Genomic DNA, 27,781 nt, shown 5'->3' with positions numbered 1-27,781 from the left:
CTTGATAACTTCTGCTTCCAAACAAGAATTTAGCCAAAACGAAATCCGTATAAACTGTCGCCTCCTCCCGCTCTTGCGATAAAGGACGAATAAAGCTGCTTCCCCGCCGAACCCTGTATTTCGATAACAAACCACCGTGGACTCTGCGTACATTGTTTACATCGAAGACTCGCCACGGATTGTATTCTGTACTGTCAGGTCAGCCGATCGCCATGGTTTTCCCGAAATAAGGTTTCTTCCCCGCGCTTTGGGACACACCTGAACCCGAAGGAGGTTGATGCACTGCGAAGCGCTCCTCAAGTTCCCCACTTCGTCGATGACAGCGCGGCAAGACAGGGATGCACTACTTTAATCGGAAATGGTCGGTTCTCAACAGCTGACGACAGCCGCCACGTTGAAAGCGGTATGACTGGTCACGGAAGCGGATTAAGGAAATAAACAACGGACGTACGACGAGCGCTTACAGCAGAAAAACGCGTACAGCCGACAGGGAAGCTCTCTGACGCAGGTGGTTTTCATTATTTCGTGGTGCCTAGTACATTTTGGCTAGCAAGTACACAAGCTCGCACGTGCATTACTGGCCAAATGTCACCACACTCAACATGGGTACGCCCATATGGGAGTAAAAAAGAATCTGTCCGCTTTATAAAAGGGAGTGTGCACTGGAGGACAGCGTACTCTCTTTTTACTTCTGTTTAGAGTGCAGGTTTTCCTCTGGCCTCGGGTAATATACTCCGAACTTCTGGTGAGTGATAAGGGATTTTCTCTTTTCATAACTTTTTATTTCCATGGCGGCTATATATTTCCTTTGCATGTAGACGTACTGACGGACGTAACAGCACTCCCAGCACCAGGTGTATAATATGTGTGCGTTTGCAGTCAGTCCTGGGCCAGGCCGTCCAGGAAACAGAAGAAGTGGGCGGCCACAGGATTCAGGCAATGTCGCAGAGTGACGAAAGGGGCAGTTTTGGCAGGAAAACAATGCGTAGTAACTGGTACAAATTGCACTGATTACAAAAAATTTTGTCTGCTCTCCGCATCTGGACGTTACACGCATCGCTGACACTGTTTTGAGAATGGGCCACAGTGGGCCACAACAGCGACAGTAGCGTTGCGTCGCATGTCGCGGCGACAAGTAAACTTGCCCATGAAGACAGGTTCAAGAAGGCAGAAGAAATCTCAGCTTATGCTTTCTTTCCTTCCGACGTCCTAGTTCAATGCGCTGCTTTGCTTTTACCCTTATTCTTTGTTTCATGCGAGCAGCATTATGCATTACCTTTGTGTAGTTCTTCCTCTTTATGCCGAGTGAGTACCACTGCTAAGCGAACATGTTGAAGACCAGTTATGCAGCATTCAATCCGAGTAACCTGGAGACTTGCATCCTTTGTATCCGGCATAATTTCGTGGACACAGGGGCTACCTACGAAGCATCTTTAGTGTATCACAATGACTTTCCTATTCCGGCTTTCTGTTTCGCTGATTCAAGATAAGGCATGAGTAGTACGGGACATCTGGCCTATCAAATACCTCTTCCCATAGATGCAAGTGGGAAATAAAATTGTCAACGCTTACAAGATAAGGCCGCATGCTCTACACGTAAGAAGCCAGTGGTCAGGGAAATCAGCGAAAGCTGAAATCTGTGGTTGGATTTTTAGTTATCCATAATTTTTCCTCTCACTGCGCAGCAAACGCCTGCAACTTAGCAGTCCTAGAATCAGCGGTAGCATGAGGAAATAAAAGGCTCTTCCAGCCATGCAGTCGCCAGTTCTTACTTGGTTGCGCGGAATTAAACACAGCGCAGAAACACGAGAGGACGAGGACGATACAAGCGACAGGCGGACAAGTTCTAACTTTCAGCTATGCTTCTATTGTGGGTCCGGAGCATATATGCATATACGAATCTTTGATCCGCATCATCGAAGAAGACGACTTTAGCCTATGCAGTCACAGACAATCCTGCCATTATAATCGGGTACTGCGAATTTGAAGTGGGTGGTAGGAAAGGTAGGCGGTATACTGGCGAGCTCTTCTGGGAGACAATGGATATCATTCAGCAGCGCGAGAACACGGAAGTCTGGAACTCCACTAATTTGGTTTTGGGGGTTTACGCGTGGACCATCTTAAACAACGCATTTATGTCTTGCTCTGGTTATATTTTGTCATGTATTGAGTGGGGGAACAAACTTAAAACATCAGGCAGCCTTGCAATACACCCTGGGAGTGAGATGGCGCATGGTTTTATGAAAAGACTAAAAGAAAAAAAAAATAGCACACAAGAACAGCTCATGTCTCTTCTCTCTTGCTTGTCAGCTGTTTTTTTTTCGCGCTTCATCTTTTTATGAAAATAAAAAATCAGAGATCATATGAGTTTTTTTTTCACATATCTGAGGTGATTTCTCAGCATGAGCACTTCACGGCTGCCGCTGTAGTAATACTAAGGTTAACTTGTGCAATCACTTCCTTGTGCAATTCAGCTTGAGGCCAGTTCTCTGGTCGCTCGCAGGCGTTGCGTTAGGCAGGCTTGTTATGCAATACTTGGGACCCCGCGTCCACTGGTCAGAGGACGATAGGAAGGATGAACCCAGACACCATGACACGTGACTCGAAAGAGACAAAGAAGAAAAAAGCGCGAGGGCACGCACCTTGCACCAAACCCTGGCCATTCTTCGCCGATACCCCAGTGTGGGTATGTGCCATTCTGTCAAAGGCTACAACAACAACAACAACAAACCCTGGCCAATCCCCCACCGTGGGTATGTGCCATCCTTTTTGAGGCAACAACAACAACAGCGTCCAGACGGCTACTGCCTGCGACCCGGTTTGCATTGACAAGCATTTATGCCCTTGTGGACCTTTGTGATGGCGTGGGGACAGGTAGCGCCCGCGGGTGCCCCACTGACGCCCATGGCGCCGCCCACGCAGACAGTCTCTCCAACAGTCACCACGAGTACAGAACGACTCCTCGTGCTGGGATCGGAGGGCTCGCTGACTTCGCCGGAGTCCACGCTGAGCCAACGACTCAAGGAGAACCTCACCCATCAGGTGGTGTGCCTGGGACTCGCCATAGTTGTGGCCGCCGTTCTGGGCTCTGTTCTCACTCTGCTAGCCTTGTCGATGGCCAGGGACCCGGCCGAGGTCACGGGGACCACTTATCCGCCCGGGCAGTCACCCGGCATCAAAGTTCCGAATGGAGGAGCTGGCGCCTCTCACACCACCAGTACTACCGGCGCCACCAAGGCCACCAGAGCCCCCACCGCCACCGCCACCATCACCGCTACCACTGCCACCACTGGTATGGTAAAGTCTAACAAGCGAGTAATTACTCGTTAACATCCAGCATGGGCTACCGTATGGCTATAAAGAAAAGCTGTACAACTTTCCCAAAACGTCGCATTTGAAAAAAGGTCTTGTACGTATCCGGAAATGAAACCCGGGGCCACCGCCTGTCCGGGGCAGTCGCTCTTTCAAATGAGGCAACCAGGGATGGTAACGGATCGTAGGGCGAAGCCGTTTTGATCAGCAATTCGAAGTTGATAAATTTACTCCTCCGCTTCGAGTTGATCCATTCGCCCTCATCCTACTGTCTGCTAGTGGCCCTTGTTAGCTCGGCAGGCCGAGCGACTGCCACGGGCCGGCGGTGGTTCCTGGTTCGATTACCGGAAGCCGCGGTCGAAACGTATACACGCGCAGCATAATGCGAACCCGGTAGTGTACACCTGCGGTATTGAAACACACAAACTCATAGTATGCCTGCTAATAACCACTAGGACTGCAGAGAGGTAAGATTTTTCTTGTACCCTAGCTTCGTAACGAAACGTATACACGCGCAGCATAATGCGAACCCGGTAGTGTACACCTGCGGTATTGAAACACACAAACTCATAGTATGCCTGCTAGTAACCACTAGGACTGCAGAGAGGTAAGATTTTTCTTGTACCCTAGCTTCTACTGTTTACTTCGCATGCCACTTGTATGTATTCATGTGCAAGGTTTCGACCTGGTGGGTAGTGTTCTTGGTTATCTCTTTGGCCATCTTGATTGGCGGGCGTATGGATGTCGGCCAATCATAAACTGAGCTAAATCATACGAGAAGCATTGATAACCCATTGGCTGGTGATTCTATGTCTGCACATGCACAACGCATCTCATTCGCTTGCGTTGGGGCAATGTCTACAGCATCTGGCATAGTGGAGCGTCAGGTCAAGGTGTTCACCCGCGGGAAGCTCTACTACCGCTCGGCTTACCTGGACGAGGCTGGAGGGTACCTGTACGTCGGAGCCATGTACGTGACAATCGCTTTGTGCATCATGCTTGATTTCTGATGGCTAGATGCTGCGGCAAGCAATCCTGGACTGTACGTAATTAGGCTCAGTAGCTCGACATATGTCCAGTGGCCAAGCTCCTTTTTTTCTTAGAGCTCTTTTCGAGTCGTATGTATAATATCAAAGGAACACTGAGGATAACTAAATATAAATCGACAGGGAACCGCATTGTAATCTCAAAGCGCTCTCGTGCCCAGAAATTCTGAAAAAGTGTATTTTTTTAACAGGAAGTTGTTTATTTTCTTATATAGTAAGATTGTATCACAGCAATAATGATATTGGTACATGCGTTTTCGGGACGCTTGTTTTTCTGCTATTTATTGTCCAAAAGACCCCATTGATTTTTTATTTCAGTCTGAAGGTTTTGCTACGCATCGTGCAAATCACGGATCCCGGAGGCTATACTGAACAGCCATTCTCTTCAAAACATTGACAACCCGTCCTCTTTGGTGAGGGCACCAAGAATTTGAATCGACTTGAATCCAATTTTCTCGCCGATAAATGCACCTTTTGCTGCTGAACATACGTTAACGTAGGAATAGAGAGCCAGAAAATCAATTTTTACATAAAAAATTATTGGATGGAGTTGTTCTCAGTTTACCATTAATTTGTCTTGAATAAACAGCGCGAACGAAGACGAGCACAAAAGACAAGAAAACGGACGACACAGCGCTGACTAACAACTGAAGGTTTATTGCTGATCATACAAGTATAAATACATAGATGTCGGCGGAGAGGGAAAGGTATACAAAGTGCAAAAAAAAAACAAAAAAAAAAACAAAACATAAATGTGACAACAGCAACAGAGGCGTGCTAGAAATCAGCGGAGATTATCAGCCCCCAGGAGTGACAGCTCTTTTTGCAGTAGCATTAGCTAAGGAGTGCTTATACATGCATTTCCCTGCTTCAATATGTTGTAGGCCTCGATAATTTCCCTTGCAGTTTTTTTCCCTATTTTTGGCAATGACCTTAGTTTCACGATATAGCGGTACGCACTGTTTTTTTCTCTGTCTTTGCCCAATCATGAAATATCATGAAACTTAGGTCATCGCCAAAAATAGGGAAAAAACTGCAAGGGAAATTATCGAGGCCTACAACATATTGAAGCAGGGAAATGCATGTATAAGCACTCCTTCGCTAACGCTACTGCAAAAAGAGCTGTCACTCCTGGGGGCTGATAATCTCCGCTGATTTCTAGCACGCCTCTGTTGCTGTTGTCACATTTGTGTTTTGTTTTTTGTTTTTTTTTTGCACTTTGCATACCTTTCCCTCTCCGCCGACATCTATGTATTTATACTTGTATGATCAGCAATAAACCCTCAGTTGTTAGTCAGCGCTGTGTCGTCCGTTTTCTTGTCTTTTGTGCTCGTCTTCGTTCGCGCTGTTTATTCAAGATGCTTAACCAACTAGCCCGCCAAAACGTGTTGACGCAACATTAATTTGTTTTGAATAGTTTGAAAGCCCCGTGCGAGGGACGTAAGGAAGTGTGGGTATAAATAATGAAAATATTTCCTATAACAACAATCTGGAGGAGCAACAATAAGAGGCAAAAACAAAATAGATGTACCATAATGATGACAAAATAAAGAGGTAATGATTCATGAAAACGAGAACAGAGGTTCTCGTTTTTACCAATCATAATAAAAGGAGCCAGGGGTGTGGCACTGAGGTAGTGTGTTGCTACAAGGTAGTGTGACAAATAGATATGGCGGATATTTTATGCCCGCCTTATGAGCCCAATGGCATGTGACCATACAACCCTATTTCGCTCCCTTGATGCCTACTCTCATCATTGGTCACTTTTTACTAAAAGATCCTCTGATTGTAGGCAATATACATTAAAACACGCGGAAGTGAATCTGAGAACCCCGCCTCAATTAGCAACTTTTAGACTCAACCCATTTTTTAAATTTACCTACGAAATTGATGTCCAAAACTTCAGTCCCCTTCGGATTTGCTGTTACGCAAGAACCAGTTTTTCACGAATGAAGCCCAGGAGAAACTTGTGAATTTCTTTCGTTTCCGGGATTCTTGCTCACGTTTAAATTTATCCAGCGCAACACCTCTTTTAGCGTTTTTCTGTGAGAACGCTGCCGCCCTAACTAAGGTTCTGCGATGCTCATCAGCCGTGCTCTGAGAAGTACCCAAACAAAGGTGAATTTCTCTCGCAGGGACCAGTTGTTCAAGCTCCGGCTTGACGACATAAGCCAGGATCCTGTTGCGGTAGGTGTACTTAATTTTAACATCGTGCCGATTTCGTTGCGGCTAAGCACCTGCGTAGACACCTCTCACAGTTGCCATTACCAGTCTGACTGCAGGCTAACGACCCAGAAACCGTCACAATTTGCTTCTTAGTGTGGCTGCACTGACTAGTTTTTCAATTTTTTTGCCGCACGCGATAATAGCAGTTGCTGCGAGACGTTCAACTATTTCGGCATGAAGTGCTGGTTAGACCACCTAAGGACAGTTCAGTACGCTTTGCATCAATGAAAACGTTATACTTGGCAAGAGAAAATTAGAATACTCTGGTTGGCGATTCTATTTTCTTGAGTGTCGTATTTATCTAGCCAAGTAGAACCCATTGGAAGACAGTTCTATTCCAGAAGCCTGCGATGACTTAGCATTGTATCATTCGCGACCACGCGGTCCCCTTGAGTTTGAGTTTTTAAATCTGGAACGTGCTTGCGACTGGGGTAAAATCTACCATGTCTGTAGCTGAATTCAAGAATTCAGTTTATGCCGTGATTCTTCACCTTAAGTTAGGCGTACTTTTAAGATAACTGGTGCGTTTAAGGTAGTAGTTGCATACCGGACGCCTGTAAGCTTTTCAAGACATCGCGTTCTACCTTCTGCACCGTTCTTACAGTCGGCTACAGGTCAATAACAATGCGGCAAACACTCCTCAAAGGAGACCCTCCAGCCAACTGCGTCCACCTATTGTCATGAAGTCGCGGTTAATTCCATTTCACGGATGCCCCTAACAGCCACCTGCGATGTCACACTCGGGGATTAACCGCAACGTTAGGATAAACCACTGATGCCACTGGCTTGAAGGCTTCCTAGTAGGGGTGTTTGGGGCTTTGTTCTTGAGTTGTATCCGACTAAAATATTGTCACGTTGTAGTGACGGCAGTTCAGCGGTCAGTAGGACACCAACAAGGGTTGGAAACGAAGCTCTTTATTTGGGCTGACTTGCGCCCGCAAAAGAACTGAATCGCTCGACGGCGGCGTAGAAAGAGAAGTTTATTTTTTTCTGTGTTAACATAGAAAATACAAAATAAAACAGATGAACTTAATGCTCTGATCAATCAAGCATATGCGCAGTGCCGCAGCACTGAGCACGTCAGTAATGCAGTAAGAAAGCCTATACTCGACCGCCGCGCAGGACGATAAAGTATGTCGACCATTTGCGCAAGAACTCAGCCTCGCTCATTGACAGAGCGTCCACGCATGCTTGTTCAAAGAGGCGCGTGCGGAGGCGCTGCAACATGGGGAACATGGGGAACTCGACGGCGGCGTAAGCAACAAACGTGCTCGTCAGTCGTCGAACAACGAATGCCCGCCGCTCACGGCATCGCTCAATTTAAAGCCACCAAGGAAACTTCGAGATTACAGGTCAAGATCATCTACAGTAATCTAGAAAAACGTAGATGCAGCTCTTCATGGCTGTGATCAATCGAGATTAGTCCGATCGCTTCTCGCGTCACAAACAAAAATGATAACACCCCTTTCCTGCGGCCTTGAGCGCGAACGAACGGACACTAAAATGATACGTGGCAATATCTACTCACACTTATCTTGTCCAGATAGAGGGCAGGCATACGCATGCACGCACGCACGTAAAATCCCACAAGTTTATTGCCCTTCGTGCGGGCAAGGGGGGACAGCTCAGTCATACCCACCTCCGTTCCCTCGAAGCACAGTTGGTAGTCTGCTACCAGCCACCGTAATGATCGGTGCATGATACTTTCGTCTGAGAGCTCGGATGACTCTCAGCCACGGATGATTATCCGCTTGGAGGAATATTTTTGAACATGCCAAGACTGCACAGAAAAAAATTCTCGCTCTTCCAGATGATTAAATATACAATTTCTGCTTCATGTCCTCATGTGTAGACATCGTGACTCGACATGCGCTTTCATGGTCTCTACTGTACCTTTATCAGCGGTTTATGCGATAAGAAGTCGATATGTAAACAGATAAATAGATTTTAAGCCTTATAAAGCTCTCGTACTGCAAAAACAAGGTAACGAAAACACGCTCACTGCACCGACCGTAAAACTTTGAGGAGTCCATTTTGACCCCCTCAGTTTATTTCGGCATGCGTGTACGAAAGAAGCACTCAACTGGGAATTGCTCGACACGCGCCCGAATAAAACTGGGTTTGAACGTTTTTCATGCAATTTATTATTCAGCTTTTCGTGTTGAGCGCGAAAAGTATTTGCAACAGCCTTTTTATCTTGTTATAAATCCAGCCGTGTTGACCATGATTTTAAGGTCCGTGAAATAGCGATGTAAAATGAATTGTTTAGAATGTCGTTCTTTCCTAGAACCATGCGGGTATCGAATAGGCTGCTGAGTGATGTCATGAGTGTTGCATGAAATGATGCTTTCTTTTCGATGTTGTAAATATGCATGTCAGGGTGCCTTATCTTTTATTTGTCTTTTTTGGCCGTTATACTTTCTGGTCTGCCTAGCAGCAGAGGTGTAATACTTTATGCCTTTCGTATTCTACCCCCCTCTCCAGACACACACAGACACACTGTTGAATGGTACGGCAAAACAGCGCTGACGGACGGGACGGAAGAAGATGAGACAAACACATGCGCTGAACTAACAACCAAATGGTTTATTGCGAAAGAAGGGTGCAATATAAAGCATAGAAGGGAAAACTGCGGTGTAAACATGACAAGGCATACATTCGGGATATCATCAATGATTAAGAAAAGCGATCTCCTGTGGGAATAGAGCCACCGATGGTTGGCTTACACATGAGTTGCCTAATGTGTGAATGTGAAAGGCCTCCGATATCAGGCGTGAGGTGTGGTCTCTATACTTGGCGATGATAGTGGTTTGGTCTAAAAACGCCTCACATTTGTCGCAATCTGCGAAATGAATGACCATGTTATTTCGGCGTGACTTGTTTTCTATGTCTTTCGCGTGTTCGCGTAGCCGATCATTGACGCACCGTCCGGTCTCCCCGATGTAAAATCGGCCGCATGACAGTGGGACCTTGTAAATCACACCACAGCAACAGCTGACAAATTTGTTTCTGTGTTTCTTCTGGTAAGCCTTCTTTCCACTTTCCTGATTCACTCTCTTGCACAGGCCTCCCAACTTGTTCCTGGCAGAGAAAAGGAGCTTCACGCCGGCTTTGTTCACAATCTTTTTCAGGTTGTGCGATACTTGATGAACATACGGAATACATGTTATGTTCTTATTGTCCAGTTTGCGCGTCTCCTTCTGAATTCTGCATTCTTTTAATATTGACTCTGCTATGCTAGATAAGACCTTCGTCGGGTAGCCTGCAGCGGTAAGCCTAGTAACCTGCGCGTCAAAGCTGGCTTGGGTTTTATGCGCACATGATCTAAACAGAGCGGCTTTCATGCATGTTTTCCCTATCCCGCGCTTAACTATCTTAGAGTGGGCCGACCGGAAGGGGAGCAGGCTCTTCTGGGACCGCGGGGAGTACATCCAACAGACATGGTCACACGATAGCTAAAGTTCCAGATCTAAAAACCTTAGTTTGTTGTTAGTAGGTAGCTCTGTGGTTAATTGTAGGTTGTTAAGTTCAGTACTGAACACGTCAAAAATCTGCGAAACAGTTTGTTGGGCGTCACCTTTGAGATAAAATACTAAAAAGTCATCTACATAACGCATAACCTTAACAACGGTGCCGTCAAGCTTGGTTTGAAGTTGTCTATCGCACGAAGCTAAGAACAGATCGCTGAGAACGGGAGCGAGGCTGGATCCAATACAAACACCTTGTTTTTGGATGAAAAAACTATCGTCAATTCTAGCAAACTTGGACTGTAAATAAAAGTGGAGCATTTCTAGAAACATGCTAACGTTCATACCACTAGAGTTCTGGAACTTTGTAACTCCGTGATGGTCGATGCACCTGCTGATTTCTGCGATCACCGCGCTTTGCGGCAGGGAGTAGTACAAGTCCTTGACATCCACCGAAAACGCGCTAACGTGGGCAGGACACCAAACCACTATCATCGCCAAGTATAGAGACCACACCTCACGCCTGATATCGGAGGCCTTTCACATTCACACATTAGGCAACTCATGTGTAAGCCAACCATCGGTGGCTCTATTCCCACAGGAGATCGCTTTTCTTAATCATTGATGATATCCCGAATGTATGCCTTGTCATGTTTACACCGCAGTTTTCCCTTCTATGCTTTATATTGCACCCTTCTTTCGCAATAAACCATTTGGTTGTTAGTTCAGCGCATGTGTTTGTCTCATCTTCTTCCGTCCCGTCCGTCAGCGCTGTTTTGCCGTACCATTCAACATGAACCAACCAGCCCGACTCAGCCCTCTCCTTGAGGACACACTTTAATGCTCTGGCGCTTTGGGTTCTTTGATATATAAATAAATAAATGCCTGGGTTCAGGAGGCGCCGCGCTGCTTGTAGCAAGAGATCGCAGATAAGTCGACTATAAATAGTTGAAACTCGTAGGTGACCGAAATTATCTTAGAAGACTGCAGGGTTAAAACTAAGTGGCGCCTTTTTGAAACACGAAATGTTGACAGGAACAAAGCGCCAGTTTCACTGGACCGAAAATTCGAATTAAGCAAGTTCGAAATAATAAGATTCTATTGTGTAAGCTCTGCCCATCAGTACTGCGTTATATTCCTGGAATAACCGCGCACGATAGATACAATAAAAAACTATCTTTTTTTGCAAGCTTAACAAACAAATAAAAATTCCAATTGTCAGCATCAGTCAATATTTATTGCAAAGGAATGAGTTTACACCACAGCGCGGCCTCTGCTTGGTATCTCATCTCTCATGATCGATTTTCTACCTTTCTGTGTACGCTCGACCCACGGCTGTGGCTATGCTAACTTGTACGAAGATCTGTCGATAACTGTTTCGTCTTTTCCTGGAAATTCAACATTTCAGGAGCTGCACCTACCGGCACCGGAGCAAAGTGTGTCCGGCTGCGTAGTACGGGGAGGAGATCAGGTAATCATCGAAACGCACTGAAATCCTACGGGAGCTTGACGGCGCTGACTTTCTTCTTGTCTCGGCTACAGAACCGAGAAGCCGTTGCGTCGGTCTGTTGGCCTCACACTCTTGCCAGCAGCTCCCTAGTTCCCTACCGCTTTTCTGCCTTAGAATTCTGTCCGAAGAAGCGAGCATGCGAGCAGGTATTTGCATAGAGGGAGCATGCAGCGATTACATTCCGTTTAAAGCTTGGCGTCATTGAAGCCTAAACTATCCAGAACGCCTCTCTTCATCTAAGGTTCTTATTGTTGCCGTCATTTAATTGCTCGCTCCGCACTACCTGAGGAGCAGCCTTCGGGATGCTGTGCTCCCTGGACCGAGTGCAGTAGTGTTTTTGAGAGTGATGCGCGCAGGTGCTCACTAATCTCATCTTCGCTCATGTGGGAGCACTGAACTAATCAGGTACTTATCCAAGGGGGAGGGGGAGGGAACGAGGAAGCATGTGCGCATCCCCTCTCCCCTCCCCTTGCTCGAAGTATCTCGGGATCCTCCCGAAAAAAAAAAAATTCCTGGCTACGTGCCTTGCACACATTCTTACTGGATATAGCAGCGCAAAGGAGACCAGACAACAGGAAATAAGCAAACCGGACTAGCGCTGAATCGCACCAAGAAACCTAGAATAGAACTGAAACAATCCCTTTTTCGCCTGTATAAGGTGCTTATAAGCTATTATTAGATTATATTGTACGCCTCTGCTTGTTTCCAGTGCCTTTGTATTATTTGCGCTGTTTCATCCAGTACATTTAGGCGAAAAAAAAAGGGCCTATCAAGTCGGCGGGAGAACATCTTGTTGTGGCGCTTACGAGTAGCCGCTGTTAGTCACGCAGGAGAATTCCAGATAGCGCCCAATGTGTAAAGGGCTGCTCAAATCTGACGGAACCTCTGAACAAGCCAAGTGAAGCTCAGCGTTTCAGTCAATAGAAGTAGTAATGGCAGTTGTATGCTCACCATTCTCTGCACGAATATGCTGTACGCAGCTGGGCCCGGACGTGGACTGTCGCAACCACATCCGCGAGGTCCAGCCGATCGGGAACGGCAGCACACTCTACGTCTGCGGCACAAACTCCAGGAATCCGACCGACTGGCAAGTGCGAGTGCGTATCCCTGAAGAGAGTTTCCTTGGTGATGGAATATTTAGTGTTTGTTCCTCTCCGTACTCTGTGCGCGATATTAATACTGAGGAGAGGACTTAGACCGGGCAGATGTCTCTGGGTCCCTATCCTTGTTTGTCCTTGACTCTCATATATGTCGAATGAGTGCCCTTTAAAAAAGCTTGACGAAAAGCGCTGGCCGTGAAAAAGCTGGGAACGAACAAAATAAAGCAACATTCTAATCTCTTTCGCTTCGCTTGTCGCGTTTCGCATCCCGAAAGTTTGCGTTTCCATGCCGCGAAAGAATAGTTTGCTGCAACGCGTAGAAAACGAAGCGACTTAGTTGTTTTGGAGACATTAATGTTAATTGTTAATGGAAACTACTGTGAGCGAGTTGACTGGCTTGGATTATACTTCGAAAACTCCACCAGAAGTTTTCTCCGGAAACAGCAGTCTGTGTTTCCGAGGAAATAGCAAACTGATTGCCGGGTTTCTTCCCGCATTTACAGCGCACAACACTGGTCGGTTAACTCCATTTTTGATAACGAGCATTATTCCGAGCTCTTGTACGAACCAAGACAGAATCGCTTGACCCTATCACCAGGCGACCCCTTTATTACGGTATACGTCAAGAGGTGGCGCCACCATGCTGTGCACGTCCCGTTCGTTACCCCTTCCTTGATTACGAAGGCCTCGCCATACCAAGAGTGGGCAAATGAACATGCGCTTGAATTGAACATGTAGTTACGCCCGGCGGCTAGCCAAATGAAGAAAGCCACGCATTTTATTCTCATATGCACGTAGCACTAGCCGTACTGTTTTCCTTCCGACGCGGGTTCGATCCCGGCCGCGGCGGCTGAATTTCGATGTAGGCGAAATTCTAGAGGCATGTGTACTGTGCGATGTCAGTGCACGTAAAGAACCCCAGGTAGTCAAAATTTCCGGAGCCCCTCACTACGGCGTCCCTCATAGCCTGAGTCGCTTTGGGACGTTAACCCCAATAAACCAAACCAAACCTTCCGACGATAGGTGTGGCACGTGAAAACTGTGAACTAATCGTGGCTGGCGAAGATTTCACAGTGCGTATTTACTTGATTCTGCGATGGCCATCACTGCAGGGTTTTGGTCCTTTCGTAATATTCTACCTTACTTAAGCGGTTTTCTTGGCATAAATGGCATGTTTGCAGTCTCGGTATCGATATGCCGTAATTTAGCAAGATTTAGTGTCGTCTTTTACAATCCTTTGAAGCAGAACCTGCTAGTGGAGAACCCAGTACATCAACTTCCATTTCGCGGAAGCTAGTTTGGGATGTGTCATATGTTAATATGCAAAAGCAGGGTCACGCTATATTCCGCATTCTTCTCTGCCGTTCGTAAGGATATGTAGTCATTTAGTTTCGCTGAAGCAAAGTATTCCCGAGTCGGGCTCTACATGTCACTTTAGGTGTGCGTCGCCCTCAGCGCGCAGGCTTTGCAGACTATTAGAAGAGAGAAAGAATCAACTTTATATCATGCCTTGTTCTTGGCGCATGATAGCCTTAGCTGCTTATGCGCCAATAAACCCAACACAACGCAATGCATACCAAAGTTAGCTGGTCGTCCCAAAGGGTCGACGCGAGTCAGGTCTTTGAGGACGGAGGAGAACGATTGGGGAGATGGGTGGGATGCGAGTTTGACGGGGCACAGATAGAGACAATGTTTCGAAGCTCGCACGCAAGGTCAGCCCAAACAGAAGCGTTGAGGCGCGGCTCTGTTAACGTACATTCTCTGATAATAGACACAGCTCCGAAATGACATGACTCAGCTACGCCCACCCAGACCCCACGTTAATGACGCGTAATCTTGCGTGCTCAGAAAAATTCCTCCCTCGTGCCCCGCGCGTTTACTTCTGCTGATTGCGCTCCAGCCCTTCCTTCCCAAATGGCTCCTGCTTCTTCGCCAACTGAAACAACGCGTGGTATGAGCGAGTGTCTTTCTCAAGAAGGGCTTGCTGTCAGCACGGCAGAAGATTAGGCGATTGTGAAGAGTCACCGCGCAGCTGAAGCGACGTCGTGCATCATACGCAGGCCGCGGACCTGTCGATGGTGCCCGAGGCGGAACGGGTGCCCGTCATGGAAACCAACCAGACCGGCAAGGCGGCGGGCCGCTGCTCCGATTTCATTTCTCGGAACACCTCCTCCCTGTGGCTCGGTGGGTGTCATATCTCGGCATCCTCAAATTGCGGCGTATTTTCCGGCGCTTATGAAGATCGCTTTAGGCATAGTCCTGGAGGGGAGGCGATTGCGTTGGACGTTATTACAAGGAAAGCCGAGAAGGAGAGTCTGAAAGGAAAACCGAAGCCTGGCCAGTTTTGCTCTTTGTCTGCTCCCTGGTTCTTCTCAAAATCTAAATATCTAAACATTATTCTCCCCTTCGCACCCGTTTATACAAAATGTAAACAAACGTCTGTCCGGACGAGTGATGAGTTGGTCAGACGGACGGACGGACGGACGGACGGACGGACGGACGGATGGACGGACAGACAGACAGACAGACAGACAGACAGACAGACAGACAGACAGACAGACAGACAGACAGACAGACAGACAGACAGACAGACAGACAGACAGACAGATGGACAGACGGACAGACGGACAGACAGACAGACGGACGGACGGACGGACGGACGGACGGACGGACCGACCGACCGACCGACCGACAGACAGACACGCACAGACGGAAGGACAGGGAGACAGACAAAGAGACAGACAGACGGGCGGGCGGGCAGACGGGCAAATGGGCAAACGGGTGGGCGGGCGGTCGGGCAGACAGGCAAGCAGTCAAATGTATCCTAGAGCGATACGCGTCCGCGAGCACCACTGTTGTATCGAGACTAAACGTTCATGCAAAGAAAGTAAACCTTTAATCCAAATTTGAAAATTTAGTTACTTCTCGACTAAGGAACACCTAATGTCGGCTCAGAAACGCCTGTTTTGGCTGTTAGATGTCGATTCTACAGATTGGAAGCGCTCTGCGGTGAAACAATAGAACCAACGCTGAAAGCAAATGAGCCACAACTGAAAACGTTACGGGGCGAAATTACCCAGTAGAGAAAGCTGCGCAATGCGCTATTTTATTGAACAAGCGACAATGTAAACGGCGGCACCACAGTGGAGCATGACGGACACAATGCTCTGCGACGCTGCGAGGTGGCCTGCGCAACGTACATTATCGCGCGCAGATGACGCACCTGAACCGGGCACATCCTCCGTGGTGAGCCTGTGGCATCTGACACAAGGGAGGCACGCCATCTACCGCGCGGCCATCCCGGAACCGGGCACCGACAAACCGCGGCACCCCTTCCTAAAGACCGACGATGCCGACGCCTCCGTGCTTAGCGGTGAGGGACGCAGACCACTGCTTCCCCTCTCCTGCCTCTTTTCCCTCTTCCCGGAGCAGCGCGAGAAATTTTCCACCACTTTTCCACCTTTGGGCACCAGGAATGAATGCAATATTAATAGTGTAGAGTCATTCATTTGCACTAATTTTAGGCAAAACGCTGCGAGAGGCCTACCGACCGATCGGTATCAATCAATCAATCAATCAATCAATCAATCAATCAATCAATCAATCAATCAATCAATCAATCAATCAATCAATCAATCAATCAATCAATCAATCAATCAATCAATCAATCAATCAATCAATCAATCAATCAATCAATCAATCAATCAATCAATCAATCAATCAATCAATCAATCAATCAATCAATCAATCAATCCAGTCAGACAGTCAGTCATTAGACAACCAATTTCGCAAAATAGAACGAATCTCATATCGCTCGAGTATTTCATATTTGGCTTTCACTTTTTTAAATACTGCATTTCGCCTTCGCAGAACCTCACTCAGTGGGTGCCCTTTCTCTTGGCGCGCACGCCTACTTCGTCTTCCGCGAAAACGCCGCGGAGCGAAGGGCGTGCGGTGTCCGTGTCGTTTCCGCCATGGCTCGCGTGTGCAAGGTGAGTTGAACTATTCGCCATTGTTCCGCGCTGCATGCTACTCTTTCATCACCGGCGCACCGAGAACAATTTGCAACGAATGCTGCACTACTTCGTCCTTAATAGCTCATGCGTCGCTTGGGGACGTCAGGCCTCCAATGCCATATCAGTTTAAATCTTAGCATTTATACCGTTAGGGTGGTATTCGTGAATATGGGGCAGATGCTACAGTGGGAGAGGGCTAGTTGTAGATAACGATACAATGCGCTTAAATGGCACTCTAGCTGGTGACAATTATCTATACTCATACTAATCTGCAGCCAATTAATTTGTATGGAAAACTGCTCACATTCACTTCCAGCTGCTCGAAGACCAAGGTGTAAAGACTGGATGACACGTGGGGCGAAATAGAACTTCATCAGAGCCCTTTTTATGGAAGGTACAGGGATATTTCGGTGGCAGTTTCCGCTATCTGTTTCTGATGCGTCGCGTGTCACTGATAGCACAAGGTGTATAAGTATTGCGCCTTTCTCTTAGTGAACGTTTCAGGAAGTTAGTCGCTTGCGTACGAATCCGAACGTCGATGGAACGTCTGGTCACCCTGTAGAATTTAAGTTCAGTTTGCAGAACCGGCAAGACCAAATTTTTGCACTCGTGTTGTTTCGGTTCAAGTTAAAGTCCAGGCGGTCAGTGTCAATCCTAAGAGGCCGAAGAGGCCAGGAGTAGGTTTGGCATGCAAATATTTAGGATTTATTTTCTGTCTCCGCGATAACAGAACGATCTCGGCGGTAACCCAGGGACCGGAAGAAGGGCTCAGCTCTGGACTTCGTACATAAAGGTCCGTCTGAGCTGCACTGATTTCATGCAATTTCCCGAAGACACCCAGAAGGCACACTTCACCTTTGATGCAATACGTGAGTATAGAACACAACGCATAGGTAGAATTAAGTTTCTAATCCATTGAAACTTTAACTAGAAAAGCACATGTTTACACATGCCAGGAGTCGAAGTCACGATAGGCACCCATCGAGCTGCAGTCGCTGTTTACGTTGCGAGCCTACCAGGTACCTGCGTAAGGCCAACTTAGGCACCTCAAAGTAGCAGTCATGTGGTCGCTGCTTCTTTTAAGTGCAATCAGGTGCCACTCCGGGCCGTGGAAACGGCATCGTGGCGATTTTAATTCACCGGTTGGTTCAACCTTGCTTAGCTTTTTTCAAGCCTGGAGGTCAGCTCAGGTCTTTGTGCATATCTCGTAAAGCTTCAGTGGCCAGTGGTTTTACGTTTGAACTAGGACGAATTTTGCACCAGCCTTTATGTGCGGCTACCACTGAGGGCGTTGGTGGCACTCATACTGATCCCCATCCTTGTCACGTCTAAGCTCGCTGCTCTAGCAAATCTCGCCCCACCCTCCCTTCCTCAACACATCAACTATTACAAATAATCGAACAGGAAGCAGAAGGAACCTGAAGAGAAGGACAAACTCAGCATGACTGCAGGCTAAAAACATTGTGACTCTCTTTCTTGTAATTCCGTTCATTTCCAACTGGTTTCAGTCTGCCCACCATTGCCCAATTACAACCAAACCACTCGTTAAATTAGCATTTTCGAGAAACGCGAGCTCATCTGCGGGCTTCGTGTTGGTGAAATGTCTATTGTGAACGGGATCCTGCACGACATTTCAACAGTATTCTACAAATTGAGCTTAGGTCATGACTTTGATTATTGCCCATTTGATTCGCGAATTTCGCTCGGATCATTACCCATATTCTTCGCAGAATTGCACTCCTCCTGCAAGCAGATCGGTGCATAAGTTTGTATCCTCTTCTTAATTTAATAGTTTTTTTTTTTGTTCTGGGTGGGGCATTACAGACGCTTCTTCTTGGGCGCCGAACCTCGAGAACGGCGTGCTCTTTGGCGCCTTCACCACCGTCACGTAAGCCTCTAAACTAGTACATTAATTCCTGACTGACAAACAGCGCTAACACAGTGACGACTCGATGCTATCAATCTGGCTCATGAGGGCATAAAGCTTGATATGCTCGTTGGTTATCGTCTAGTATAAAAACTTCACTTTGACGTCGGAAATAATGCTTCGGGAAACCACGGTTCCCGCAAACTAAATTTCGATGAGGTCGTTAATGGTTATTGGCATGGTGTGGGAATGAGGTTGGGGAGTTTTAGTGTAGCGGGCTTTGCGGGATCGCGTGCTTAGCGGAATAGCGGGTCCAGAGTGCGCGTAGCTACAACGCTCAGTGGGAAATAGCGTTATCGTACGCACGCAATTTTTGTGAAGTTAGCTTTGCGGCAGTAGCGGCTTTCTGTGCACTTTGCGTGAAAATATGGCGGCGTCCATCTAAGCGAGAGTCGCCCGCTTCAGCCGAATAAGCAGTCCTTGCGGTCGCGGTCAGCACGGTTACCAGTAACTACTGGTGTTGCTGCCTTTCGCTATGACTGACCTTGTTTCTACGACAAATTTTAGATTCCGATTCAGCGCAGTTTTTTAGATACGCTCTTAATTTTGGCGCGCTCACGCCTAATGATGCCACCCGCTGCTCTGCAGCCGTTTGCAAGTGCTCGGAAAGCAACAGAAACAGGTTTTGAGCTTTGCCACTGTGTTTTATGAACTTGGTAATTTAACACGGCAAATATTATTAGATTTGCGCAAGTATTTCGAGCATTGCATGTCTTGTAATGAAAAATATTCTTGCTCAAGCGGTGTTTACTTTGAATTTCCCTAACTAGCTAGTGCCACAGTGATTACGTTTCTTATTTAGCCTATTTTTAACCGTCGATGCATTTCCTTAGAAATTTTGCTGGCGGAAATAAACGCTACTGCGTCAAAAGGCTGTAAAATACTCCGATATATATATTGTTTTGGCGAAATAGCGTCTCTGGCGACCATTTTAAAATCGCCTTCCGTCTCCATGTAATTCAATTCGCATTTACTATTTTCGGAACGCTAAACACAAACTCTGTGGGGGGATAAGTTGCTTACGGCATGCTAGCGTAATTTATCTTAAATCCGCTATCACACTAACGTTATACTAAAACTCTATTGACTCCACCCTTCTAGCTCCTACGTTTGGCTCTTTAACAGCTACGTATTAAAGCTTTCGCTGTAAAAATATTGGTTTTGAGGAAATAAGTAGCAGTAACTCAAGCCGCCGCGGTGGCCCGGTGCTGGGTTGCATGCCCGAAAGACGTGGGTTCGATTCCTGCCGCGGCAGTCGCATTTCGATGGGGGCGAAATGCTAGAGGCCCGTGTCCTGTGCGATGGAAGTGCACGTTAAAAAACCCTAGGTGGTCGAAATTCTCCGGAGAACTACACTACGGCGTCCCTCATAGCCTAAGTAGCTTTGGGACGTTAAATCTTCATAAACTAAACCAAACCAAACCATCGTGATGGACACCGCGACTGCGTCGTGAGAGGAGTTCCTTCTATTTCCACTTAAAAAAAAACACACAATTTTCTTGTTTTTTTTTTTTTTCACGGCATGGCTGATGTGTTTACTCAACTAGATGTGAGGCAGTTACTGCGCTATTTTACTTCCCTCAAAAAAAAAAGAAACAATTAAACGAATTCTCGCCTTCCATTCGCTATCACCCTGCTTTCGTCCTTCGCCGTGCTCTTCGCTTTGCGATATCTCTGCCATTTTCGCCGCCGACGGCGACGCGCAAACCATCTCTGCCATTTTCGCCGCCGACGGCGACGCGCAAACCATCTCTGCCATTTACGACGCCGACGGCGACGCGCAAACCAGAAACGGGCGCATGAAAGCTGCTTTTTAAAAGTAATGCTCGATTCCTTCAGCCAACACAAGCATTGCAAAACACTTCATTTGCAGCCACGGATTCCCCGACTCGGCCGTGTGTGCCTTCCGACGGGAGGACATCGAGCGGGCATTCAACGGCACCAGGTTCATCGAGGTGTCCTTGAGCAGGGACACCTTGAGCAAGGTAGTGAGCGCCACCCAGGCCAACTACACGGGAACGGGTGCTGCGTGCGTGCCGGACTCCCGCACGCTGGATCCCACCGAGACAAACTTCCTGCTCTCGCACCCACTGCTCGCTGAGTCGCCCAAGCAACGTTACGATCGGGCCTTCTACACGCTTCCGGGCGTCGCCTTCCGTGCCGTGGCCGCGTTCGTACTCAGCGAGGCCTGGGGCTCCTGGGTTATCTGCTACGTGGCCACGGGTCAGCGTTGCACACGAACTGCTTCTGGTTACACGCAATCTCCTTCGAAATTAAGATGAAATAGCTTCGAAATCTCTTTTGCTTGGAAACGCCTTCCGAAAATTGATGACCTCTTCAGGAACCCGTGCTCAGGTTTTAGGTCAACACTGGTGCAGCTATTTCCACGTAACTTGCTTTAAAGAATGTAGTAAGGGTAGTACTAGGAATTTGTGACGGCGGCATCCTCCTGCGGATCAAACTGTTTGATATGCCTCGCTTTGCGAAGTAGTCGTGCAAAGCAATTTATAATCCTAGTTCGCGCATAACTGCTGCAAAAACTCGTCTAAGTAAACAGTATTTTAGCAGCCAGCGAAAGTGAGAGGGGCGATTGAAAATTTTCACGGGTAGTGCTCCATGTAGATTATCAGCTTGGGCAAGGAAAGACCGTTTGGCAGTATGTGCTGTACGCCACGAGTTGTGCGTGTGGCACAGCCGCCACGGAGAAAAAAAAATCTGAATTTTTAACCTACTACTTACTGATAGTCAACATTTTGTGCATTCTAATTATGATGTATAAACTTTCCTTCTTTAAAAGGGTGGAAATTTGGGCTGGTTGGTGCATGATCTGAGGCTAAAAACAGCGCTAACGGGGACGAAGCAAGGCATACAAAAGTATGTTTGAAGGCATACAAACTTGATATTTCCGAAATCGTCTTCGCTTATAAAAAATTTACGGTGAAAAGCACTCGAAAGGGTATAAAAGACATGCTTATTACAGTATGAACACCTGGTTTTGTCGTGGAGCTAGTGTGCTGAGTAAGCTGGCAACTCAGCATGTCGAAATCCTTTCTTCAATTTTCCTGTGACCGAATTCAGAAATTTCACATCGAAAGGTTCCTTGTTTTAATCTTTTTAAATACTTATTCCGTGTTATGTCAGTACTCGCGGAATACCACAACGGCGTTTGATTAAAAGAGAAAGAAACTATGAGGACGCTGAAGTCACGTTAAGAGCGGAATGAATAGCATTAGATTACACATTTATCTTTGCAACTGTTGTTACAGCAACCACCATGTTCGGACTTTTAGCTGCAGTAGCAGGTATCTGATAAGCTGTGACAGTGCCAACATTGCATATATCTATATAAAAAATGTAAATATATATATATATATTTCTTATTTTTGGCTCCGATTCTCTGTCTAGGTCGCTGTCTAGAAACTTGGTTGCCCACAGTCCGGTGGCCCAGTTGTATTGACGTCACAAGGTCACGCGATCTTTGTGGACCAGTCATTAATTTAACTGCAGTCTCCAACGGTGGGCAGGTTGCCCACAATCGGGTGTCCAGGTTGCCACCTGGGCAGGTTGTGATGGCGTCACGAGGTCATGTGACCTCTCTCAACAAATCAAGATGGCCCATCAGGGCAGGTTGCGAGGACATCGCAAGGTTACGTGGCCTCTGTGAACCAATCAGTGAACTTCGTGACACGGGACATAGACGGAATTCTGCTGTGACGACAGCTTTAATACTATCGCATTAAAATGTGACCAGCCCAGAAGCTGCTTTTGAGGGCCGTCTTCGTTGCGCAGCAAATGGCCTGGTGGTGAAATTGGCTGAAGAAATGGTCTCCGGGGGCTCAACACCCGCCGCTGCCCAACGGGTGGACGCGTTCAACGTGTCCACGGGAGCGATTCATAAGCTGCTGGTTTCCTTGGAGGTATGTACGGACGTAAAACAGTCTTGCACAGTTTCTTTTTCTGCGATAGCTTTTACAGCTCTGTTTTGTGGGGTTCATTGAGCCATTGTCAAAGCAGGAATAGTTGGCATGACGAGAAACTGAGGCTCACCGTTCAAAATTCACGCAATGATATCTGACGCAATAGAATCAAGCGCTGACATTACTACCACCTTGAGTTTGAGAATTTATAATCAATTAGCTTGAATTCCTGATCGCAGGACCTGAAATGACAGATCGGCATATTTGTAGGCCTAGAAAATAGTCTTCTTGGAAAAAGGGGTAGAAATTTTATGTAGTTTCCACGTCGAATCATGACCAAGAAATACATACTTTGTGGATATAACGGCGTTACGATCCAGGCGGCAGGGTCCAGAACAGTGACCTTTATGCCCGCGATTACTGGAATGATACTTTGTCAACATCCTGCTGGCTCATCGTCCTAGCAAAATCACGACGTCTTTTGTAAAATAAGGAATGTTTCCAAGCGCCCGAAACCACCTTGCTTTTTTACTCTAGTTGTCTTATAATGCGCACAAGCGTTTAAATTTCACTTTTGATGCCAAATATCGCATTCCGAGCCTGAAACTGTTGAGATATGTGCGAGGCACTGCATATGATCCATTGGCGATCACGCTGCTCACAGAACCGGAGCCTGTACGTTTTCTCGGACGACGATGTCCTTCAGTACCGCATGGACGACTGCGAAGGACGCCCCCTGGACTGTGCCTCCTGTCTGACGGACCCTTTCTGTGGCTGGGACGGCACACGCTGCCTCCCGCACGTCGATGGGTGCGTTCTCCTGGAAGCGAAATTGTTTATTGGGTTCACAGGGTTTAACGTCCCAAAGCGACCCAGGCTATGAGGTGCGCCGTAGTGGAGGGCTCCGGATAATTTACACTACCTGGCTTTCTTAATGTGCACTGACATCGCACAGTACACGGGCCTCTAAAATTTCGCCTCCATCGAAACTCAAGGTAAGAAGTGCTTGGGATTGGGCTAGTTGATCATATGCAAGACGTGCTCTGCTTAGCTTGATAAGGACAGAGTTTAAAGACACTAATGGTTAAGTCTTTCGGGTCAGCAGCCGAGCGCCATGACCACTGAGCCACCGCGGCGTGTACTCTACAATCCGCTTGGGTACACAGCACTCGAATTTTAATCAGTTTAAAGTGACTAATAAGATTATAGCGCCAGACATGCGTGCATGTACAAGCGAAGTGAAAGGAAGCAGCTTTACTAACGGTAGCATTTAACTTATTTAATGTTCTGAGTACGCCTTATGTCCAAGACAAAACTCTACCGGGAAACACAAGTGCATTGCTGCTCACGTACTTGCGGAGTAGTCGGTGGCTTTGTGCGTTGAAGCGTTCCATATTCCTTGCAGCTTTACATGCCGCTACCAAGGTGTCCAATATCGCTGTTCTGTAGCCTTGTCCCCTGCCGCCAAGAACTCTTGTTGTGATTAAACGCACGCTTTTAATCTTTTTCCCCTGAAATTTTTACAACTGGCCTTATTAGAAGTCCCTTTTTTTTAAACGCTTTTGACATAATGCGACTATTTCGAGGCGATCCCGATGAGACAACAGGCTACTGAGAATTTTATTTACTTTTTTCACTCTGCCAGGCACCTCGACGGGTTTCCCATTCTGCCTGATGTGATTTTTCTCTCAAGCCGAGCGCCTAACGTATTTGCGCCGTTCTTCCCATTCCTTTATAACTCGACTCGGAGTGCGCTTCGCGAGTATGGCCCCGCTACGATGTTCCGTGCACACAATACATTCTCTCGCGAAGTCATCCCTGCGAATTTCTGTAAGTGTGAAAAGGAATTAGTCGCATATATTCCGTGAAACTTTATAGATGCATTTAGGAGACAGGAAGAAATTTAACGTAAGGAACGGTGGAGAGCGTAACGCGCTGCGGCCTATTGCTGAAGCTTCTCCGGCCAGAATATTTTTGAAATCTGGTATTACTTTTGTTCTCTGGAGAGAAGTGTTTTTTGCGCTGTGTTTCATCTAGGGCGTGAGGGTGCAAAAAAAAACAACAACAATGGTCTGCACTTACTAATTGACATAGAAGTTGGTGCGTTTTGTTAAACGCATTGCAACCAAAAACCGCTTGATGCACGGTGCTAATTACTCCCCCCCCCCCCTCCCTTAATGTTTGATAAAAATTCTTGAGGTTGCAGAAGAATAAGGTCTTTAAAGTTCTTTCCGGAGTTTTCAGATTAAGGCAGAAACATGTTGGAACTCTGACTGCACCTGGTGTAGTAGCAGAAAACATGTTAGGAAAGTGCAAAGTTAAACAGTGTGTGTCAAGAGATGGCGCCACACTGCTGTGCGCCTCCCGTTCTCTATCCGTTCCTCGCCGACATATGGAGGCTTCACTATATCAAGAGCGGGTGATTGAACACGTGCTTTGCTTGTACTTCTGAAGTAGTTGTGCGGGGCGGTTAAACGCAGGCAGACAGATGCAGATACTGTTCGAAGCTCGCACTTTGCACGTCTAGGCACGGCTCTATGAACGTACCCTCGCTTGTTTGCGCGACGCGAGCGTTCAGTGCTCTGTAAGTGCTGCAGAGTGGCATTAACTTGCTTTTCGTTTCTTCGTTTGCAGAACCACTCGAAGGACGTGCTGAATGAAGCCAAGAAATGCAATCTTCAATATGCGTTTACTGTTACTTGGCGTAAAATATTTTACCGCTGCCCACACACACATAAAAAAATTACAAATCCTAGCGTTACATGATGGCCTTCTTGGTCTGGTTCATTTCTCGATACTAAGCTTACGACATTTATTTACGCAAAAATAATAAACGCTAGTAGTTATTGATGTGTCTGCCTATCCATTTTCTATGCGAATAGAGTTCGCCTCTCAATCGCGCTGAAAATGGTGCACAGATCTCCTTAAGTAACCAAGCATTATTTCTATCAAGTGCTCTTTACAATCAGTACAATAGTGCCAAAACTATTCCCTGTTATCTCCGTAAAGAACTCATAAGGATTGACGTGTTTCCCATAAGGGGGTGAAAGGGTATGTTTTATGAGGATATGTAAAAATGTCAAGCGTCACCACCGTCTTTGCAAAGCCGCGAGCTGTCGGCGATAAAAAAAAAAAATCACCTTGTGACGATATTAGTAACATCGGGATACCAATCGTTAATCACTACTGCTTCAGGTGGCGCAGTCGTCGTCACATGTAGCCACCGAGAATGTGTCGTCGTTAGCATTCAAGAGAGGGGAGAAAAAAGTGTACATGTTACGAACGGCCATTGCGCGTTTGTACACGAAGAATAAACCTTATAATTACTCTGAAAGTGTGGGTCGTTCCGGACTCCTACAGAGACACTCGGCGTAGAGGCCCAGTCTTTTAAAGACTAGCTGGTCCTCCAGCACTGGGTTGGTCAAGGCCTCCTGCCACTGAACCAAACTGGGACATCTGTGTGAAGGGCATTGCTGGATTACGTTCGCAGGTCGACGTGGCGTGGTAAAGCGTAGCCCTATCCCTGCAATGTGGACATCTATCCTCACACCCGGCGGGATGAATTTTGTTATGTATAGCCACGGAAAGCTGCTTGTGTGAAGATGGCGCCAGCGTGACTCCTGCTCTTTGATGAGGCGGAGGGTATCGTCTCCTGCTGCTCCTTACCTGATCCGTTGGGGTACAGGCCTTGTAGCCGCGCTTCAGCACTCGCTCACTAAGTTTGGCCTCAAGCAATGTCGTCAGCCGCGTGGTTTTTAGAGAGCCCCGCGTGTTGTGGTTCCAAAATGCATGATGTTCGACTCCGAGAACTGCGCCCTTATGTTGAATGAATCGTTTGGCCGTCTTCTCTACACTAAGAAAAGTTTGGCTCTTAAGAGTGCATTTCCTTGTCTGCAGCTCGCACCCTAGCATCGTCAGAAAAGTTTAAGTATGCTGTCACACCTGTACAGGGGGTGTGTGATAGCAGGGAAGCTGATCATTCCTTACGAAAACAAGGAGAAAACATTTTTCAACGGGAAAGCATTTAAAAAACAATTTTTTTGATATATTGTGACATTACACTGTAACAATAATTATGTCCGGAGATGTCCCGTTGGCAGGGTGTTTTTTTTCTACGAAGTTTTTTTCTGTCGTCAAAAATGTTCTCATTGGTTTTCTACGGCAGTCTTAACTGCTCGATGCGACCAATGCAAAAATATTATAATGTTTTGCTATGCATCGGAAGAATGGCCTATTACCTTCAATATTTGCATAGCAGCACCTTAGAATATTCTATATTCAATTTTTTTTTTGTTTAAGAATGGCGTACATGGCTGTGACCAGCTGCGTAACTTTGTTCCGGAATGACGGTATTGCCGCCAATAATTCTGGTACCCATATGCGTGTTCATCGGAGCTGACTGGCGATCATCCACGATGGCATGGCCAGCACGTACCGAATCTGCAGCTACGTCATTTGGGCTAGGCTGGAACGAAAACGAAATGAAAGGTTACTTCCACGCGCACTCTGTATATTTGGTAATAATAATTCCTAACTATTTAAATTATCCTGTTGCTTTTCTCAATCTCCGTCTATCAAACACACACACTACGAACGCTCAAGTTTCTGATACCTCCAGATGTGCAAGGAGTATGTCTCGTTTCGTTACCTAAGTATAGAGGTCTAGATTTAAGTGAAATTGCTGACACTTTAGTGAATACATCTTTGAGTCATCCAACCGTTGATCTGCTTTCGACCTGTGCATACACTACGGAGGCTAAATTTCGTAGGCGAGAATTTGCTGCCTCAGCAGCTCTTACATCTTCATACCATTTCCACCATCTTTTCTTCCCTTGTAGTAGTAAAGTTTGGCAATCCTGCAAGCTTGAGGTTTCATGCGACTACGTCGTCACTTGCTGCTGCTAAATGCTTAACTCTACAAACTTTGCCTTGTGATCTATTCTTTTGCTGAAGCTGAAGTAACGTTAATACATCACTGTAATCTGTCGCCGCTTCACCTCTTCAAGAAAGTTACTTGGATTGTCGCTGCTGCCGGGCGACAACCTACAAGCCCTCTTGTGGCTTTGGTGTGCCTGTACGGGATTGTAGATATTGTATGAATAAAGTTTATTATTATTATTGTTATTATTATTATTACTGCTAGAAATTCCTATTCAGAAACTCTGTCAGTGTTTGTCTTTTGAGATTGTTCTTCCAGTTGGCGCTCCTGTGCTTGAAAACTCAACTGGAATTATGTTCTGCCTTTCAAAATTTTCTCTCG

General features: G+C 46.7%; 1 protein-coding gene across 2 annotated transcripts; it reads left to right on the top strand.

Moving 5' to 3' along the window:
• Positions 1 to 28: 28 nt before the first annotated feature.
• Positions 29 to 27,772, top strand: LOC149341474 (semaphorin-2A-like). 2 transcript variants are annotated; one of them, XM_089543583.1, is made up of 14 exons: positions 29 to 3,292; positions 4,177 to 4,282; positions 6,494 to 6,545; positions 11,460 to 11,522; positions 12,542 to 12,658; positions 14,722 to 14,845; positions 15,876 to 16,034; positions 16,532 to 16,653; positions 17,408 to 17,546; positions 18,502 to 18,565; positions 20,478 to 20,827; positions 22,394 to 22,521; positions 23,186 to 23,331; positions 25,156 to 27,772. In XM_089543583.1, exons 1-14 carry the CDS (start codon positions 2,839 to 2,841, stop codon positions 25,175 to 25,177), a joined length of 2,046 nt encoding a protein of 681 aa, XP_089399709.1. In that variant the 5' UTR covers positions 29 to 2,838; the 3' UTR covers positions 25,178 to 27,772. The 2 variants fall into 2 exon arrangements, with proteins under 2 accessions (XP_089399709.1, XP_089399708.1); XM_089543582.1 differs by lacking the exons at positions 18,502 to 18,565; positions 20,478 to 20,827.
• Positions 27,773 to 27,781: the final 9 nt, after the last annotated feature.

Source organism: Amblyomma mixtum, chromosome 5, assembly GCF_055824585.1.
Source record: "Amblyomma mixtum isolate Tamu chromosome 5, ASM5582458v1, whole genome shotgun sequence".
Taxonomy (NCBI): Eukaryota; Metazoa; Arthropoda; class Arachnida; order Ixodida; family Ixodidae; genus Amblyomma; species Amblyomma mixtum.
The sequence above is the reverse complement of the archived record's forward strand: the minus strand, read 5'-3'. Positions and strand labels throughout refer to the sequence as shown.

What these genes read in the sequence shown, in the direction of transcription:
- LOC149341474 (XM_089543583.1), top strand. Translation starts at nt 2,839, where the DNA reads ATGCCCTTGTGGACCTTTGTGATGGCGTGGGGACAGGTAGCGCCCGCG. An exon ending in CGCTACCACTGCCACCACTG is followed by an intron (nt 3,293 to 4,176) that starts GTATGGTAAAGT and finishes CAATGTCTACAG; the next exon opens with CATCTGGCATAGTGGAGCGT. An exon ending in TGCCTCCCGCACGTCGATGG is followed by an intron (nt 23,332 to 25,155) that starts GTGCGTTCTCCT and finishes CTTCGTTTGCAG; the next exon opens with AACCACTCGAAGGACGTGCT.